At 39.8% G+C, this 18,881-nt stretch overlaps 1 protein-coding gene across 1 annotated transcript in view; it reads left to right on the forward strand.

Moving 5' to 3' along the window:
- Positions 1-18,881, forward strand: part of COL21A1 (collagen type XXI alpha 1 chain) — a 276,488-nt gene that overhangs the window by 83,359 nt on the left and 174,248 nt on the right. The window contains exons 4-6 of the mRNA XM_089694136.1: positions 14,033-14,201; positions 14,305-14,521; positions 17,758-17,931. Of these exons, the coding sequence (XP_089550262.1) occupies positions 14,033-14,201; positions 14,305-14,521; positions 17,758-17,931 (560 nt within the window). The remainder of the gene's footprint in view (positions 1-14,032; positions 14,202-14,304; positions 14,522-17,757; positions 17,932-18,881) is intronic.

Raw genomic sequence — 18,881 nt, forward strand, 5'->3', positions numbered from 1 at the left:
CTTCACAGAACCTGCCTTCTGAACTACAGAAGTGCTGAGAGACATTTCAGGAGGTGGAGTCAGCACAGGAATCACTGCTTGCAGTTAGCAAGGTACCATGGGATATATAGTCCCTAGCAATTGAGGGTAAAGCGCAGAGGAGAAGCTGCAAAGCATGAAGAGAATTCAGGGAGTTGTGGAGATTTTTCAAGTAAGGGTATATTGTAAGGATGTAAGGAGGCACTCTGATAGGGACCCTGATATAAGGGGGAACCCTGATAGGGACACTGATGTAAAGAGGCACTCTGATAGGGATCCTGATGTAAAGGGGCACTTTGTTGGGGACAGTTGATGTAAGGGAGAACTCTGATGGGGACACCTGATGTAAGGGGGCACTCTGATAGGGACCCTGATGTAAGGGGGAACTCTGATGGAGGCACTCTGATGGGGACACCTGAAGTAAGGGGCAAGCTGATAGGAACTCAATGTAAAGGGGGACTCTGATGAGGACTCCTGATTTAAAGGGGGACTCTGATAGAGACATCTGATATAAGGGGGACAGGTCCTGTGTCAGCCTAATACACACTAGTATTTCCCAGGTCATAACACTGTGTGATAGATTCTCAGTGACTCACACACAGTGTTGACATTCTGCCCCCTGACTTTTTTTTTTTACTGCATCCCCAGATCAGATAGGCTAGATCCGGTCCTGCTCAGAAAGCATGCAGATCCTACTTTTGCACCTACAGATAGCTTTTAGAAAGAAACACTGTAAATATATGCATAAGTGAAGAACTTAAAAATGTCACAGCGAGATAATAAAAACCTTGTCAATACATAACAAACAAGAGATCATTGCTATCTTTTAAAAAAATTGTGTTCCATTGTTACCTTTCCTGTGGGTCATGAGTGAAATCTTTACATTCTTGAACATCTTGGAAAGCCACCATGATATGACACTTCTGAAGGTGTTGCATTGCGTGACCCCTGCTCCCTTCTTCTGGTCCCTACTTCTCTAATTTGTCCTGTAGTAAAGCTGCAGTCATTGGGAGGAACCATATTACCCAGTGGGTGACACGCTATGTGACACACCCTATCTGGCACATCAAAACTGACTGATAACAGTCGCATTAGGAGTTGTTCAAGACAGCATAGATTTGTTTTGTTGCCCAATGGAAAGGTAGGTATAGTCATGTTCATTATGTTCATACAGTATGTTCAATATCTTCAATATGTTCATTAGAGAGCACTTCACATTTCTTTCTAGTTCCCTGGTGTCTGTGGTCAAAGGCTTTCAAGTGCTGTATGTAAATATGAGCAAAAATGTATTAGTAAACCAAGTAAAATTAGGTTCAGTTATGTCTTCTGCAAATGTGTTTTCTTATCATCTCTATTGCCTTACTAAACCAAATCTAGAGGACAAACATTAGGAAAAAGGATTACTTTACCAGACTATTAGATGCTTGTCACTTGGATGGTTCCAAGACAAAGCCTGTCTCATGCAGGATAAATACAAAACAAGCTTGTTCATTAACCAATTGCCTACAGAGCACTTATATCCCCTTCCTGCCCAGGCCAATTTTCAACTTTCAGCTGTTGCAATTTGAATGACAATTGCATTGTCATGCAACATTGTACCCATGTGAAAATGTTATAATTTTTTCACACAAATAGAGCTTTCTTTTGGTGGTATTTAATCGCCACTGGGTGTTTTATTGTTTGCAGTATAGACAAGAAAATAGCAAAACATTTTTTTTTTAAAGTTTTTTTTTCTTTCTATTATAAAATTTTGCAAACAGGTAATTTTTCTCCTTAGCTGATGTGCATTGATCAGACTGCACTGATAGGCAGCACTGATGGGCACTGATAAGTGGCACTGATGAGGTGGCATGGATAGGCAGCACTGATGGGAATTGATAGGCAGCACTGATAGGTGGCACTGATGAGCTAGCACTGATGATGCTGCACTGATATGCAGCAATTATGGGCACTGATAGGTGGCACTGATGGGCAGCACTGATGGGTGGCATTGCTGGGCACTGATGAGTGGCACTGCTAGGCAGCACTGATGGGCGGCACTGATGGGGGGCACTGCTGGGCACTGGTGGGTGGCACTGCTGGGCACAGGTGGGCGGCACTGATTAGCCAGTCAATGATCACATGAATAGTAGTACACAAGATGTCACTTCCTGACATCATAGCTTACTACTAGTAAAATCTGTGAATGATCACTGAGATCACATGGTACAAGGCTATTCACAACAGCCTTGTACCATGTGACAAGCTGTGACCAATCACAGCTCACACAGTATTTCTCAATGGCTGCAAGAATGCAGCCAGAGAGAAGGAGAAATGATTGCTTTTACAGCCTTTATAGGTGTAAAATCAATCAGTGTAAACAAAGAAAAAAAAATCTTCATCACCCCCCACAAGTAGTACAGTTTCACTATGGTGACACTGTACTGCTAGGGTGACAGTATGTTAAAAAAAAAAACAACAAAAACCCATAGATAATATAAAAAAAAAAAATTAAAATGTAAAAATAAATCTTGAAAAATTATAATTTTTGGTTAGAAACTAATATGGGTTATTTTTTTTTACTAAAAAGATAGCTAATACATTTTGGCCAATATTTATGAAGAAAGATTATTTATTTGCAAAATTGTATAAGAAAAACACTTTTTTTTTTCAAAATATTTGGACTTTTTCATTTATATAGCAAAAAAAATAAAAATCCCAGTGGTGAATAAATACCACCAAAATAAAGTTTATCTGTCTCAAAAAAATGCAAAAAAATTCATATGGGTACAGTGTTGCATGACTGTGCAATTGTCATTCAAAGTGTGATGCACTGAAAGCTGAAAATTGGCCTCGACAGGAAGGGGGTGAAAGTGTCCGGACTTGAAGTAGTTAAACACTGTGCTGTGTGTATGTGCGTATGTATGAATGCGTATTATATACAGGGGTCGGATTAAAAAACAGAAACATGATTTCAGGTGTAAAAGTGATGACATGTTCACATTAAAAGCGGAATTGATGTAATATTCTTTTGCTTCTGCTGTGTGATGAGAAACCTAGCTAACAGGTGGGAAACCTCACTTTCTTCATTCACTGTGTGCACTGCTATTAAAAATGAATGTCAGAGCTTACTGAGCTTCAAAGAGGGCAAATTGTTGGTGTCTCCTTTGCTGGTGCCCCTGTGGCTGAAGTTGGCAATTAATTTGCGGTGTCGCAATGTACAGTATCAAAGGTTAAGATGGTATATACAGTTTCTGGCAAAACTTCGTCTGATAAGCATAAGCACAGTAGACATGGTCAACTGACCGAAAGAGACAAAAGGACATTGAGCAGGATTGTGACCCAGATTAAGAAAACAACTGCTGCAAAAGTGACTGCAATACTCAGTCTTCAATGATTATGCTGACAGTAGAATAAAGCAGAGTGACAGACAGATGAGTTTATCATTGTGCTGCTTCTCCTTGACTCTCCAGTCACAGGCTGGAGAAGGGTCAATAAGTGGGAAATGATGCTGGCTATCAGACTGCAGACATCTAGCAGTTGAAAAGAATCACTACTGAGGATTCAAGTGAGTATTACAGCACAGGCTGATTTATTAATTTATATTTTAATGGGTTATTCAATATTTTTGACTGGAGTTCTACTTTAATGGATTAAACCATGTCTCGTGCAGACTCCACCTCCGCAACATCGCCAAAATCCGCACGTTCCTAACCCCAGAAACCACTAAACAGCTCATCCACTCCCTCATCATATCACGACTCGACTACTGCAACTCCCTCCTCACTGGCCTGCCTCGCCGCTGGCTATCCCCTCTTCAGTCCATCCTGAACACGGCTGCCAGACTCATTCACCTTTCCAACCGCTCTGTCTCCCCCACCCCCCTCTGCCAATCCCTCCACTGGCTTCCGATTGCGCAACGGATCAAATTCAAAATCCTAACGCTGACGTACAAAGCTGTCCACCATACTGCCCCGTACTACATCTCTGACCTAATATCCAAGTACCGCCCAACACGCACACTCCGCTCCTCACAAGACCTCCTTCTCTCTAGTTCCCTGGTCTCCTCCTCCCATGCCCGCCTCCAGGACTTCTCCAGGGTGTCACCCATCCTCTGGAACTCCCTGCCCCAACCCATCAGATTATCACCTACTCTCCTCTCCTTTAGGCGCACCCTGAAAACCCATCTCTTCAGGGAAGCCTACCCCACCCCCTGCTAACTTGCCGACCTCCTCCACTCTTCCAACCACTCCATCCCCCACAGCTATCTCCTCCTGTGCCACCACCCCCTCCCTCCTAGATTGTAAGCTCGAAAGAGCAGGGCCCTCGATCCCCTCATGTTTTGCATTGTATTGGTATTGTTCTGTCACATGTTCTGTCTCCCTTTGTAATGTACAGCGCTGAGCGAACTATTGGCGCTTTATAAATACTGTATAATAATAATAATAATGTTTACCTATCTGTGTAAGATGGCAGTTGTTTTCTTCATTATCAAAAATCCTTCATGTAATAGGAAGATACGAGTGGGGTTTATTTACTAAAGCTAGAGAGTGCAAAATCAGGCTCACTTCTGCATAGAAACCAATCAGCTTCCAGGTTTCATTGCCAAAACTTAATTGAACAAGCTGAGGCTAGAAGCTGATTGGTTTCTTTGCAGAAGTGAGCCTGATTTTGTACTCTCCATCTTTAGTAAATAAACCCCAGTGTGTTCTTGATCGCTTCAGTATGTTTTTGATTATATTTATTACTTTAAATGTGTGTGCAATATCAATGAACAATATATGTTTACTTTTTTAAAACAACATAGGTTATCCAGATCCTCCTTTTTCAGAAGCAGTTTATCACAACAGTAAAATCCTCAAAGGTATATTGTACAACCGAGCTTAGTCTACAGGAATGTGCATGGGGTTTGTTGCAGCGAGGTTTATGCAATTGCAGATATTGTGGCTTATTTAATGAAATATCATTAGTGCATATCTGGTGGTTAAATGTGAATGCAGATTTTACAAGACTGGCAAAAAAGCACACAGTAATAGTATGAGAGCTGGAAAAAATGCAAAAGCAATAGTTTTCTTCCTAGCAATGTGATACATGTCACAGTTTTGTTACTTGATATACACTATATAGCCAAAAGTATTGGATCACCCCTTTAAATCATTGGACTCAGGTGTTCCAATCACCTCCTTGGCCACAGGTGTATAAAATCAAGCACCTAGGCATGCAGACTGCTTCTACAAACATTTGTGAAAGAATGGGTCGCACTCAGGAGCTCAGTGAATTCAAGCGTGGTGCCGTGATAGGTTGCCACCTGTGCAATAAGTCCATCCATGACATTTCCTTGCTACTAAATATTCCACGGTCAACTGTTTGTGGTGTTATAACAAAGTGGAAGCAACTGGGAACAACAGCAACTCAGCTACCAAGTAGTAAGCCAAGTAAAAGGACAGAGGGGGGTCAGCACATGCTGAAGCGCACAGTGTGCAGAAGTTGCCAAGTGTCTGCACAGTCAATAGCTAAAGACCTCCAAACTTTTTGTGGCCTTCAGATTAGCACAATAACAGTGTGTAGACAGCTTCATGGAAATGGTTTCCATGGCCGAGCAGCTGCATCCAAGCCTTACATCACCAAGTGCAATGCAAATCATCGGACGCAGTGGTGTAAAGCACGCCACCACTGGACTCAAGTGTTCTCTGGATTGACGAATCACAAACAAAACACAAAGTAACAATAGAGGACGACAAGGGGAGGTAATCCTCCAGGCAGTAGAACAACACAGCAAGGTTTAAGTGTCCCTGGAGAGGAAATCCGGCAAAGGAGCAGGAAAACAGACCACAGTAGGCACAACCAGGGACAGGTATCCTCCAGGTGGTAATAGGGCACTGCAAGTCTAAAGCATCCATGGAGGGAAAATATGGTACAGCAACAGGGAACAGTCCACAGAGCAATAGTAGGCATAGCAAGAAGCATGGATCCTCTGGGCAGTAACAGGGCACGGCAAGGCTTAAGCAGGGGCGGACTGACCATTTGGAAACTCGGGCACTGCCCGAGGGCCCAGGATCAGTAGGGAGCCCCATGAGATGCCCCTGGTACCTTTTTCATAGGCTTTTTTGAGTTTGGGCAAGGACACAGGGGCCCCATGATCTCCTATTGCCTGGGGGCCCCATGAGTTGTCAGTCCGCCCCTGGGCTTCAGGGATCCTCCAGGTAGAAATAGGGCACAACAAGGGTTAATTGTCCAGAAAACAGGGCAGAGGTCCTTCACAGACCAATGGTGGGTGACCTTCACAGACCAATGGTGGCCTGGCTGAGGCTTCAGGACTGCACAGGTAGCAGTTATGAGGAAAGTAGAAGCACAGCAAGGAGAAATAGTGCACAGAGTAATAATGTGAAACCACAAGGAGAAATAGTCCACATGGCAGTAAGCACAGCCAATACAGAACTGCAAGTCTCAGCAGTTCCCGTGTCTAGAACATAGTACATAGCCTATGTGGGCAGCAATCCTAATCACCTTTTTGTTTCTTTCCAGTGGAACATCCAGTCATATGTTCCCCTGTGTCCATCAGAGGGGGAAGCTCAGAAAAGTTTTAAACTTTTCTGATTGCATAGGGATACTATATTGTACTTTGAATTTGCCAACATCTGAGCACTAAATGGCCAGTGCCGAGGCATCTGGCTTTATCCAGATACAGGAATACAATGCTGTCTGCGCTGAGATCAGCCTCATCTTCTACCCCCTGTGGGGCACAGAAACTCAAAGATCAAATATGCAGAAAAGGTAACTACTTTAAACACTGCTGATTTCATCAAAACAAAAATGAAACAAACAAAAATATTTCTACCCTCCAGTACAACTTGATACAGTTTTTTAACCTGCACTAGAAATATATCATCTATAGTAGTTGGGTAGAATGAGCAACACACACTGACTTTTTCTCCATTTTTTATAAATTGTTTAGTTTTCTGCAATGGTTTATTTATTTGCTCTTTTACTGTGTAATTTTTTGTCAATTAGTAATCTGCTATTTGCTACTCTGCATTTATTGTTTACACCATATTTGCATAAAAGTATACATTAAATAAGTGGAAAATAATAGCTTGCTTATAATGCATATCATTCTAGTTTCATTAAAAGATTTCACAATATTACGTTTTACTTTTAATGAAGTAGAATATAAAAATGTGTTTAATATAAAGAATAAGTGCACATTATTTTCTTTATTTATCAAAATAACAATGAACTCTTGTTCTCAATACCTAGACCATTCAGTGTCAGCAGCCCTAAACATTATTTCTATACAGAACAGGCCCTTACCAAAGTGTCTGGAACCACTTAGAAAAGGAAATGTGCCAAGGTAACAGGCTGATGACAAAGGCTGTTCTATGAATTCCCTTGGTATCCTTCTTGATTTGCATTTGTACATTTGCTCATGCCTGAAGAATAATTGTAAGTTAGCCTACATGGCACATACAACAAACAAGATATCAGACATAAGATTTTTTTATATAATATGCTGAGAAACATATATCCAAGGATGGCTTTAGGAAGCAAAAGTGAATTCAAGGTTCTCAAGTCTGTCACAGGGGCGGACTGACAACTCATGGGGCCCCCGGGCAATAGGGGATCATGGGGCCCCTGTGTCCTTGCCCAAACTCAAAAAAGCCTATGAAAAAGGTACCAGGGGCATCTCATGGGCCCCCTACTGACCCCGGGCCCTCGGGCAGTGCCCGAGTTTCCAAATGGTCAGTCCGCCCCTGGTCTGTCACTAATCTTACCACAATTACCTAAGGATAGAAAGAGCAGGGAAACTAATACGAAATCAAATTTGCAAACATGTTTGGTGTATTAAACAGTTAAGGTGTGTTTGAGTGCACTTATTCTTGAACATGCATGTATATTCCATTTTCATTTTGACCTTCAAATATAGCCATTTTGTAAGGAACTTGGCTATTAAAATGTTGCATCACTAAGATTGTGTGACATGGCTGTTTTATGGCACTTTGTCTGTTGAGTGTGTATAAGATGTGCATATGCATAAGCTTGTGTCTCAAAACTTTAATGATACAGGTTTTGGAATTCCTAAACTGTCACAAATATATGAGCCGTGAACCTGTTTCAGATTTGCTCTTGTGTGCCAAATTTTTTTATATTCAGTGTGAACAGTGGCTGCATGATGTAAAATATGCCAAAACGCTCAAAATTTTGATTTTTATAGGTCCATAACTTTAGAATTGTTGATCATGTTCTATGATTGCTTAAAAAATTGAAAACTAGCATTTATGTGTAATGTACTGTATATTTTACTTATTACCTTGTTATTAGCAACCCCTTTCCTTTACCAAATAGTAGCAAATAACTGTAGCTGCTTCTTTACAACTATGGTAGCCAAAAAGTTCAATGTCCTGATGAACATATGCTGCACTTGGAATTTTCCTGTTTCTTAGAGAAATGTATGTAAAATATTCATTATACGGTAAAGTTTTTTATGTCAGAAAAAAACTGCAGTATGTCAAGAGAGATTAATGTATTTGGGAAATGGTACACATAACTCAGTTAACATAGTTATACTATTTTGTCTGAATTGTTCATAGCATCTTGGCCAGTGGTTATATTTTATATGAAGATACAAGAAGGGACAAAAACAAAATTTCCAGTAAGTTGAGGAATGTTTAGGACTTTTGTCAGGATTTAAAGTGGAGCTGAACTAAAAAAAAAAATGAAGCTTTGCTTTATTATAAGAAGCATTTAGAAGTTTAAATTATGTCTAAGCAGTACAATGAAAAATGTATCATTTATCCTGATCTGATCCTGAACCCCCCCCCAAAAAAAACCCCCAAAAAAACTGTGTACTTTATGGTATGTGAGTGTGCCTAGCAATCCTATGCCTACAGCCTCAAAATTGTATAGCTGCAGCCCAAGATCTAAGGCACCACAGCCTCTGACTGCTAGTCCTAAAATAGGAGTGCAAGAATAAAAAAGAATAAAAAAACCCAAAAACATACATACTGCATACATGCTGCAGTTGTTCCCCATTGACTCTACAATGAGAACGGAGTGATCAAAAACTGCTGATTGCTTAGTTCTGGGGTCTGCTGTGAGCATGGAACAGTGACTGTCAGTCAGCCCCCTGTGCTCTGCCCCTCCAGCACTCATTGGAGCATAAAGCCATGGAAGGGATGGGAGTGGCATGTTTGGAGGCTGAGAAAGCATCCAGTCAGGCATCTAGGTGGATCCCAACATTATTGTCCGGATCCCTGCTGAGCCTGGACCAGCTCTGTAATGTCAGCTGACAGCAGACTTTGGCCTACTGTTGGCTGAAGCTGAGTAACAGGAGTACAGCAGGGGCGTATTTACCACAAGACAAACAAGGGATTTCCTTAGGGTGGCATTTTGTTCAGGGGGACAGCGGCATTTCTCAGGGGGGCAGCGTCACCTCCCTGAAAGAAGGGATGGAAGAAAGGACACATGCAGCATGGGGACCAGGTGGGATATGAGAGAGGCTGCAGGCTGCTTGATGGTGTATGCAGAGCCTGACTCTGGTTTCCGGGGATGTCTGGAGCTGTGAAGGTGAGTGTCTTTTCTCTCGCAAGGGTAGGAAAGGGTTGCTAGTGTATGGGGGGCAGTGGTAGTGGAGGCTCTCTCGGGTGGAGGGGGCTGGGGTGGGGTGTTGTTGGTCAATGTAAGGCTCTTATCGTGGGGGAGGGGGGTGTTTGTCAGTGTCAGGGCCTCTCCGTGGGGGGGGGGCAATTATTGCGTTGCCTAGTGCAGCACGAAACCTATCTACACCACTAGTGTACAGGACTAAGTACACTCCTGTGACCCACAGGAGAAGTATGACCAAAAGAGCTTTGGTCATACTTCTCCTGTAAGAGACTTGGAGTGGTGTTTGGTGATATCACTAGGCACTGCTCATGTTTCTCTTTGCTGAAAGTACTGACACAAGAAAGCCAAACTCTGCCCGTACCAAGATGCCAACCTCCACACAGGGACACAATGCAAAACAAGGAACTGAAATTTCAGAGACTAGTCCTTTTCTCTCTGCCTGCCATTTGTTGGGGCTCAGCTTCCAAAGATCAGTTACTTAGTAATTTCTGTGTTTGTTCTCATGTGGGAGATTTCTCCCCATTTTCTATCCTATCCTGGTGATTGGTGTCAAACAGAATAGACATAGAAAATGAATCTTTTCTGTGGTGACAATAATTAACATCTTATAATAGTAATAGGAACACAGAATGCATTCCGAAGATGACAGATGTTCTAACCCTTCCCTTCTCTATCAAAAAATAAAGTTTTGGGTGGCTTAGGCTTTACCAATTTCACAGTAAAGCTCATTTTCTGGGTCTGATACACAACATAGTAAATAATTCCATACTAACATTCCCATTGCTACTGTAATGATTTTTCTTTTACATATTTAATACAACTGTGTGCTATTTTGGTCGATGAAACAACACAGAATTAAAACCATGTTAGGATCGGAAGGAAGCTATATTATTAAATATTCTAGCACAGCTAATTATAGTGTCATTCTCTTTGGTTTCTGTTATTTATCTTCCTTGTCTGATGTTAGCTGGCAATCCTCAATCAGTGCTTTTCCATCTCTTCTGGATTGCATTATCTTTATGGGAAATGATTAGTTGCCCTTTTATGTGAAATGTGCATATGTACATTGTTTTCAAGTAAAATCACTACATTTAGAAGGGTATCAAATAAGAAAGAAGTTAAATAAATCTACAATTGGAAGAGACCCCTATCATCCCGCCATTCCATATTCTTAAATTGCTTGCTGAATTATCCACTGTCTGCCAATAACATGCTGACTCAGAGAATATCCAAGGGTGGGAACTGCTGAGTCGTTTTTGCCAGCTACACCCTGCAGACAGTGGATGTGACTGAATGTCTACTAGAAGTAAGGAAATCTAATGGACTTAAAGATACATAAAATGGTGCAATCTACTAAGAGTTATTAAACTTAAAAAGTAATACAGATAGTTTTTTTTGTTTGCAATGTTTTAATATCATGCAGATGACAAAGGTTCAAGTTGATATGTGAGAATTTGTATAAAACTTCAAAGGAGTATTATGGATATCAACATAATGAGATATTTGGAAAGATAACAAACCCTTAAAGAAGAAGTCTCACTAGGAATAAACCTTACCTGCTGTTGGTCTGTTGATTCATGAATAAATGCTTATGAAATAAAATTTACCTGAAAATAACACCTTTATGTGTGCTATAATTATCTTTGAACTCCTCCCTTGCATCCAGCCCAATTTGTGGGTGTTCCTATTGTGGAGCTCAGTTGTTATTTTCCTTCTTCTATGAGAGCACCTAAGCTCAGCTGTCACAACAGTGTCAGTGCTTCCTGTAGACATGCAAATGGCTATACAGACCTAGCCCAGCAGGATCTCATGTGGCTCAACCTCCACCTCACAATAAATCACAGTACAGTGGCTAAATGGTTAGCACTTCCGCCTGGCAGTACTGGGGTTGTTGGTTCAAATCTAAACCACGGCACCACCTGCCTGGAGTTTGCATGTTCTCCCTGTGCCTGCATGGGGGTACTCTGGTTTCCTCCCACAGTCCAAAGACATGCTGGTAGGTTAATTGGATCCTGTCTAAATTGGCCCTAGTATGTGTATGTATGAATGTAAGTTAGGGACATTAGCATGTACACCCCTGGAGGGTTAGGGACTGATGTGAATATACAATATATATGTAAAGCACTGCTTAAATTGACAGCACTATACAAATACCTATAATAAATAAGCAAAGTAGCCACACTTGAGATATACAGTGCTCCATGAGATGATCAAAGTTTGGGATATTTTTTTATAACCTAACTCTGCTTTAAACTTATGCACAACTTTATCCCTGACCTGTCTGGTGTGTTTCTTGGCCTTCATGATGCTGTTTGTTCACTAATGTTCTCTAACAAACCTCTGAGGGCTTCACAGAACAGCTGTATTTATACTGAGATTAAATTCCACACAGGTGGACTCTGTTTACTAATTAGGTGACATCTGAAGGCAATTGGTTCCACTAGATTTTAGTTAGGGGTATTAGAGGAAAGGAGGCTCAATACAAATGCATGCCACACTTTCCAGATATTTATTTGTAAAAAATTTTGAAAACCATTTATCATTTTCCTTCCACTTCACAATTATGTGCCACTTTGTTTTGGTCTATCACATGAAATCCCAATAAAATACATTTACGTTTTTGGTTGTAACATGACAAAATGTGGAAAATTTCAAGGGGTATGAATACTTTTTCAAGGCACTGTAAAAGCCACAATCTGTGTTTATTGATGTCATCCTAAATACAGCAGAATACCTGTGGTCTGCTATAGATTGTATAGCATCAATAAACAGATTGCAGCTTTTTACAATTGGAATGCGGGTACTTTATTTACTGAGCTCTGTATAGGTTTCTCAGATGACTAGATTTCTCTTCAACAGAGTGGTGTTTGGCAAAGCAGGCAGCAGGACACGTAAGTGTACTGTCTTCTAGCAGGGACAGCTTTGTGGCATTTTTTATTTTAATCTGACAGGTTCACTTTAAATAATAACTTAAGGGCAAAATAAGAATCCATTTTTTTAGATATCTGTGTATGTATGAATAAATCCTTTGAAAGTGTCTACAAATACACTTTATGCAGCGCTTTGTAATGAATACATAAATCTTAACAATTTTATCCCATAAATATAAAAATCTCTCCAGCAGTATGGAGCAAGGGTTGATTTGTGTATGTATGAACTTTTCATCTCTTAGAATGTAAACCTTCAAAAACAAGCCATTAGTGAAAGTTACCATATGTTTTCCCTGACAGGTTACTTTTACCTTAGGTTCACACTTATACAGATTCCAGTGCTTTTTCTAGTTTTCAGAAGCGCATTACAGTCCATTTAACATGATTTCCTATGGATCTAGTTCATATGTGTGCGTTTTGAGCTGGTTCGGATTTTTGAAAGGGTCAGGGACTTTTTTCCCCGCAGCAGATTGCATTTTGTGTATAATAGACTTTAATGGAACCGCATCAAAAACACATGCAAAACGCATGCGTTTCCTACATGACAACAGACACCTCCTCCTAGCAACATTAAACACATCCCCAAAAAATGCAAAATGCATAAAAACGCATTCGAAAATGTATGGGAATAAAAATGCATCAACTGCAACCTACATACATGTAAACCTAGCCTTAAAGTGGTTCTAAAGGCGTAATTTTTAATTTTTTTTTAAATAACAGACATGTCTATACTTAACTGCTGTGTGCTGAGCAGCCCAGATCCTCCACTTTTACAGGTCCCCCACCGGCGCTTCTGGCCCCTCCCTCCTGTCGGGTACCTCCACAGCAACCAACTTGGGGGCACCCACTGCTCCGTGTGTTTATGCACACATAAAGCCATTGCTCAACCCTGCCCCTCTCTCTTCTCATTGGCTCACTGGCTGAGATTGACAGCAGTGGGAGCCAATGGTTCCCGCTTCTGTTTCAGTCAATGAGCAGAAGGAGTCCTGGGATAGCCGAGACTCCAGTGCACCATTCTGGATCAAGAGGGAGCTCAGATGAGCATTAGGGGGGGCTAGGGGGGATGCTGCACAGAGAAGGTTTTTTACCTTCATGCATAAAATGTAGTGTACGCATAGCTTCTTTCTCCTACATGATTTTCAGAATCACTATCTTGTTAAGATGTTAAAGGAAAAATGGTAACTTAATACCTTAGACTATAAGCTCCTTAAGGACAGGGACAGATGTGAATGTAGAATATATATGTAAAGTGCTGCGTAAATTGACTGCGCTATAGAAGTGCCTGTAATAAACAAATACAATTTGAAGAGAGCAGATCTCAAAAAGTGGAACAAAATGTGTAATTACAAGCACATAGGAGCATAAATCTTGTATTTGATTATTTTTGTTCACAACTCCTGCAAGTGATGTTAGGAATCTGTACATTGTTGGTGAACTCTGGATCTTTCATGGGCTAGCCTGCTAATTGGATCACAACTGTAAATGAATTTCTGTTTGCACTGCAGAATCTGTTTGTCCTACAAGAATTCCAGTGGCAGCCAGAGACGAAAAGGGATTTGATATACTATTAGGACTTGGAGTAAATAAAAAAAAAGCCAAGAAAGTTGAAGGCTCTATCCCTACCACTAAAGCATATGAAATAACGTCACAGGTTGACCTTACAGAATTCACAAGGTAGTATTTATGTCATCGTTATTACAACCTATTTTTTTCTATTTTTGGTTATTGGCATCTAAAATAATTCACGTATTGTAAATATTTCTTTTTTTGTTTGCAGAAATGTATTTCCAGAAGGTCTTCCTCCTTCTTATGTCTTTGTGTCAACTCAGCGATTTAAAATCAAGAAAAAATGGGATTTGTGGAGAATAGTTGCACTTGATGGTGCTATACAATCTGCTGTTTCTTTAAATGGAGAAGATAAAACTCTATCATTTACTACAACCAGCCAAACAAATGACAATCAAGTTATAATATTTTTAAAACCTGGAGTAAAGGTATTAAACTTTCCAACATGTAACTTTTACATAGGTTCCATGTCAGGGCTCTCCAATTCCTTCTGTATCAAACTGTATTGTAATTGTACTGTTCCCCTTTTATTGTAAAGCAACCCAAAATACAAAATTTTAATTTGTTGCAATTTTCTAATATTTAGAAGTAGTGAAAGCATTCATTTTATTTCTTTTAGACTTTTTTTTTCCTTTTGGCACCCGCTGATCCAACCAGTAACACACTTCATGTTTTAGGGTGGGTACCCTCACTCCTCCAATTTATCTGTGGAGAAACTACACTCTTGGACAGGAGCATTGTCATTCTGTAGATCTTAGACTGACTCATATATTTAGATGAACTTTTCATATGTGACTTAAAAAATTAGAGCCTAATTCTAGCTAACTTTTTTTTAAGTAGTTACAGAAACTGTTTTTTTCTTTTTGGATAAAGCACCCTGTCAGTGTTTGTCCCCACCCACTATCTTCCACTTTTGCTGGACAATAGTGATGAGATGAACTGGCCTGGGTTTAATTCAGCAGGGATACACCAAACTTCAAAGATGTTTGGATGGCAAACCTGAACCCTTTGAAATCAATGGGAGCTGAATCTGTCAAATAAAAAATGCAAATTTGCTGAGCTAATAGACAAGGGGGTATAAAAGAAAAAAAAAACATGCAGAGGTGCGCAGTAACCTGGGGAACATGTACCAATGCAAAAAAATGTTTTTATTAATTCCATGTGGCCGGGGGCAGTTATTTTTTTTAGCATTGACATTTACAAAGAAAAAATAATTTTAAATTGTTAGCAAATTATATCTACCTCTTGCTTCTTTTTGAAATGATAAAACAGCACACAGACCCCAAAGTTCTCCCAAAATGCATAGCACACCATTCAGAGACTGTTATGTATTATGGGGGAACATTGGACGGATACATGTGCTGTTTTTTTTTTAGGGGGGTAATTCATACAATCCTTGCTCAGTGGTTGTGAGGGTCTGTGGACAGAGGCTTATTGGTATCTGGAAGCCTCCTTTACCCCAGATACTGCCCCCCTATTACGTAAATGAGTATGGGGTACAAAGCATCCTTATTCCTTCACAAACAAAATGTAACCCAGAAATAAAGAAACCCAAGCGACTGACAATTCCTTTATTAAAAAACAAATCCCCAAAAATGTTCCTCATTGCAAATCCATTGTCAATCATGATGCACACCACTGCCCCTAACGAAAAAAAAAAAAAAGATGATCTGCTACTCACGACCATTCCCCAAAGGTAGCTCTAACCAAATGATGGACCCCCTAGCTGTCATTGATTATATAAAGGAAGCTATCATTGTCTATATAAAGGAAGGTGTGGGGATAATGGTGATGTCATTGCCCACAAATAATTATGACCATATATTGCCCAATTATGGCTATATTTAGGCAATAATGCAAGGCTCCATTCCCTTCCCATTGGCCTACATGGCCAGGGATTCCCAGCCAGATAATGTCAGTGAGTGGGCCAGATGATGTCAGTGGTTAGTAAGGACACAGTGAGTACAAGCAGCTTCTGCTTCCTTATTACTCATTGACAGCCAGAAGCAGTCACATTTGTCCACAATAAATGTGCCCTAAAAATCATTTTGGACCAAACACTACGCTCATTCCTACTGGACAGCTTGGTAAGTTAATGGATATTGAACAACACAGACTATTTGGTAGGATCAAGAGGTAATACAACTATTTTACAGGGGGACTCAGAAAAACAAAAACTGCTGTGTTATTATCATTGACAAATTGCTTCATATATGTCATTTTTTATTTTGTCCATAGTTCCATTTTAATCACAATCAAGAGAAGGAGTATAGGAGTTTTAATGGGAAGGATGAATTAGGAAAATGCTTTTATTTTCTAGTTTTTTAACTCAGCGGGTATAATAGCTGATACATGTTGGATAACTAATGAACTAATGGAGCACCTTCATTTCAATCTATGCTTATTTTGTGGTTCTACAATAGTTTGTTCACTCATCTTTTTATCCTTTATGTTAGTTTAGTACCCACACTTAGGGGACTAGTTATAAAACATTTGTTGGATGAATTCCACAAGCATTCATCCAGGCCGAACACATTTTCCCCATATTTGCTTTAATACTATGACTTCCTATGATCGTAAGCTCCATCTAGTTGTCAAAATATGGTATATTTTCTGACTGAGGTAGTTCAGAAAAATATACTGCATTTTGACCACTAGATGGAGTTGATAATTGCAGGCAGTCATAGTATTAGAGAAAATATGAGAAAATTTCATGCATCCTGGATGAATGCTTGTGACAATCAGCCAATGAATGTTTTATAAGTAAACCCCATGTATTTGTTTTTTCTCTAGGATCTTCTCCATGCTTTTCTTTTTTACAAGAAAGAAAAACAGCTGGTTTTAGTGCAAATGTACACTCCCTTTAAATGTATTAGATTTTTTTAGGCAAATGTAGTTAGATTTTCAACAGATATCTCTAAGGGAAAGATGTGATGAGTGATTTTCCCTGCATGTCATAGGAATCACACACTTGTACTCATCTGCTGTGCTATGCTATAAAAAAATACAGTATATTTAAATGGCAATTGTCCCTAAGCAGTACCTAGTTTTCCTCTGGCAAAATAGCAATGACGTCCTGGTATATGAGTGTGCCTACTGCCTTGTAACTGTATATGTGCTATGTAAGGTTTAAGGCACTGCTGCCTGTGACTGCTAGTTTGTAGAGATTTTAAGTGTGATTTGGTGATGCTACTACTACTTTACTGCTCACTATTCTTCTTCTCTGAGGCTCTGACATCAGGGGCCAGAGCCCTGCCTCTAACAAGATGACCACCTCAACACTGAGATGCAGAGCAGAACAAGGCAGGGTTAATCAGCAATGGGGGAAACCACTGGCTATAGGGAGAACACAGGCAATACTGGTGACTAGTTATTTGCCCTCCATCTGCAATTTTATTGGGACAGAGCTTCAAGAGTTCAGTTCCTCTAAAAGAACCCTGATCTAGTGAACCTTTGAAAAATACACTTCAACTTGTTTTTATTTATGCTTATTTAGTTAAATTGAATGGTTATACAGCTCTAGGTTTGACAATCATTTTTATAGTTCAAGTGGCTTATTTCCTCTTCAATGTTTGCTTATTGCTTATATCAAAATTTTTTTTAGCAAAAATATTTAATAAAATAATTAATTAGTGTCATACAATTCATTTCTCTTTTCACGTAGAAGCTATTTGATGAAGGATGGCACCAAATAAGACTTTTAGTAACAGAAGAAGATGTAACTTTATATATAGATGATCAAGAAATTGAGACAAGAAAACTACTTCCAGTTATTGGAATCTATATCAGTGGAAAAACTCAGATTGGAAAATACACTGGTAGAGAAGAATCTGTCCAGGTAAGTGGGGGTATAAAATAAAACCGAGTCATCATGTTAGTTTTTATTTTTTTACTTTTATTTGGGGATTCAATTATTTAAATGTTTTTTTCAAACATTACAAACATGTGAGAACTACCGCATAACATTATACAATATGTGTTGTTAAAGTGTTAATTCACTTTTACAGAAAAAAATGTAAGTGTGGGTAGCAGTTTGGGAGTAGGTGGGTGGGGATTGCCACATCCCTGCCCCCTATTCACTTCTTCTTTCAGTCTCTTTATTTTCCCTATCTCCCCTGCCCTTCTCTTTTACCCTTTTTTTTACCATATTTCTTTCTCCCTTTCCTTCCTCAACTTCCCAGTATCTTAGTTGCCCACATTTCTCCAATGGGTGCACTCGTGCCCCTCATATAATTGTCCTCTTTACTAGCAGACTTATGATCAGAGCATCCCACCCATAGGCACATTTACCAAGAAGCTTCGGTTAGACTAGATGTCTACAATGTGTGGCTCCTTGCATGTGTGCTATATACTAGGATATTTGGGAAGGAGTTCTGGTGGACTTACCCAAAGTATTCACTCCATCAGAACTTGCTGTTCTACATACCCATAAAACAATATAGTAAGATCGGTGAGCACTATACGAGTCTAGCCGCTAACAGCACTTATAGGTAACAAAATAAAACCTTAAAAAGCTAATATATCATAAAAGTGCAGCGCTACAAATAATTCTGTAAATAATGTGATAGTCCGTAGTAAGATGTATGATACAAAGGTTGATAGTGATTTCAGACTTCAGTGGTGTGCCAAGAAGATATAGTAAAAATACGCACTCACCAGATGCGTATTTTTATATACGCAAAATAATGTAACCAGAGGTCCCCCCCTCAGGTTGGAATGGATGGGTTATGCCGTATTAACGGGTTATCCTCCCTCTGGATGGTGTGCAGATAAACTGATGTCTCCCTT

Source organism: Staurois parvus, unplaced genomic scaffold (assembly GCF_062004578.1).
Source record: "Staurois parvus isolate SC_StPar_1 unplaced genomic scaffold, SC_StPar_1.0 ptg000652l, whole genome shotgun sequence".
Classification (NCBI taxonomy): domain Eukaryota; kingdom Metazoa; phylum Chordata; class Amphibia; order Anura; family Ranidae; genus Staurois; species Staurois parvus.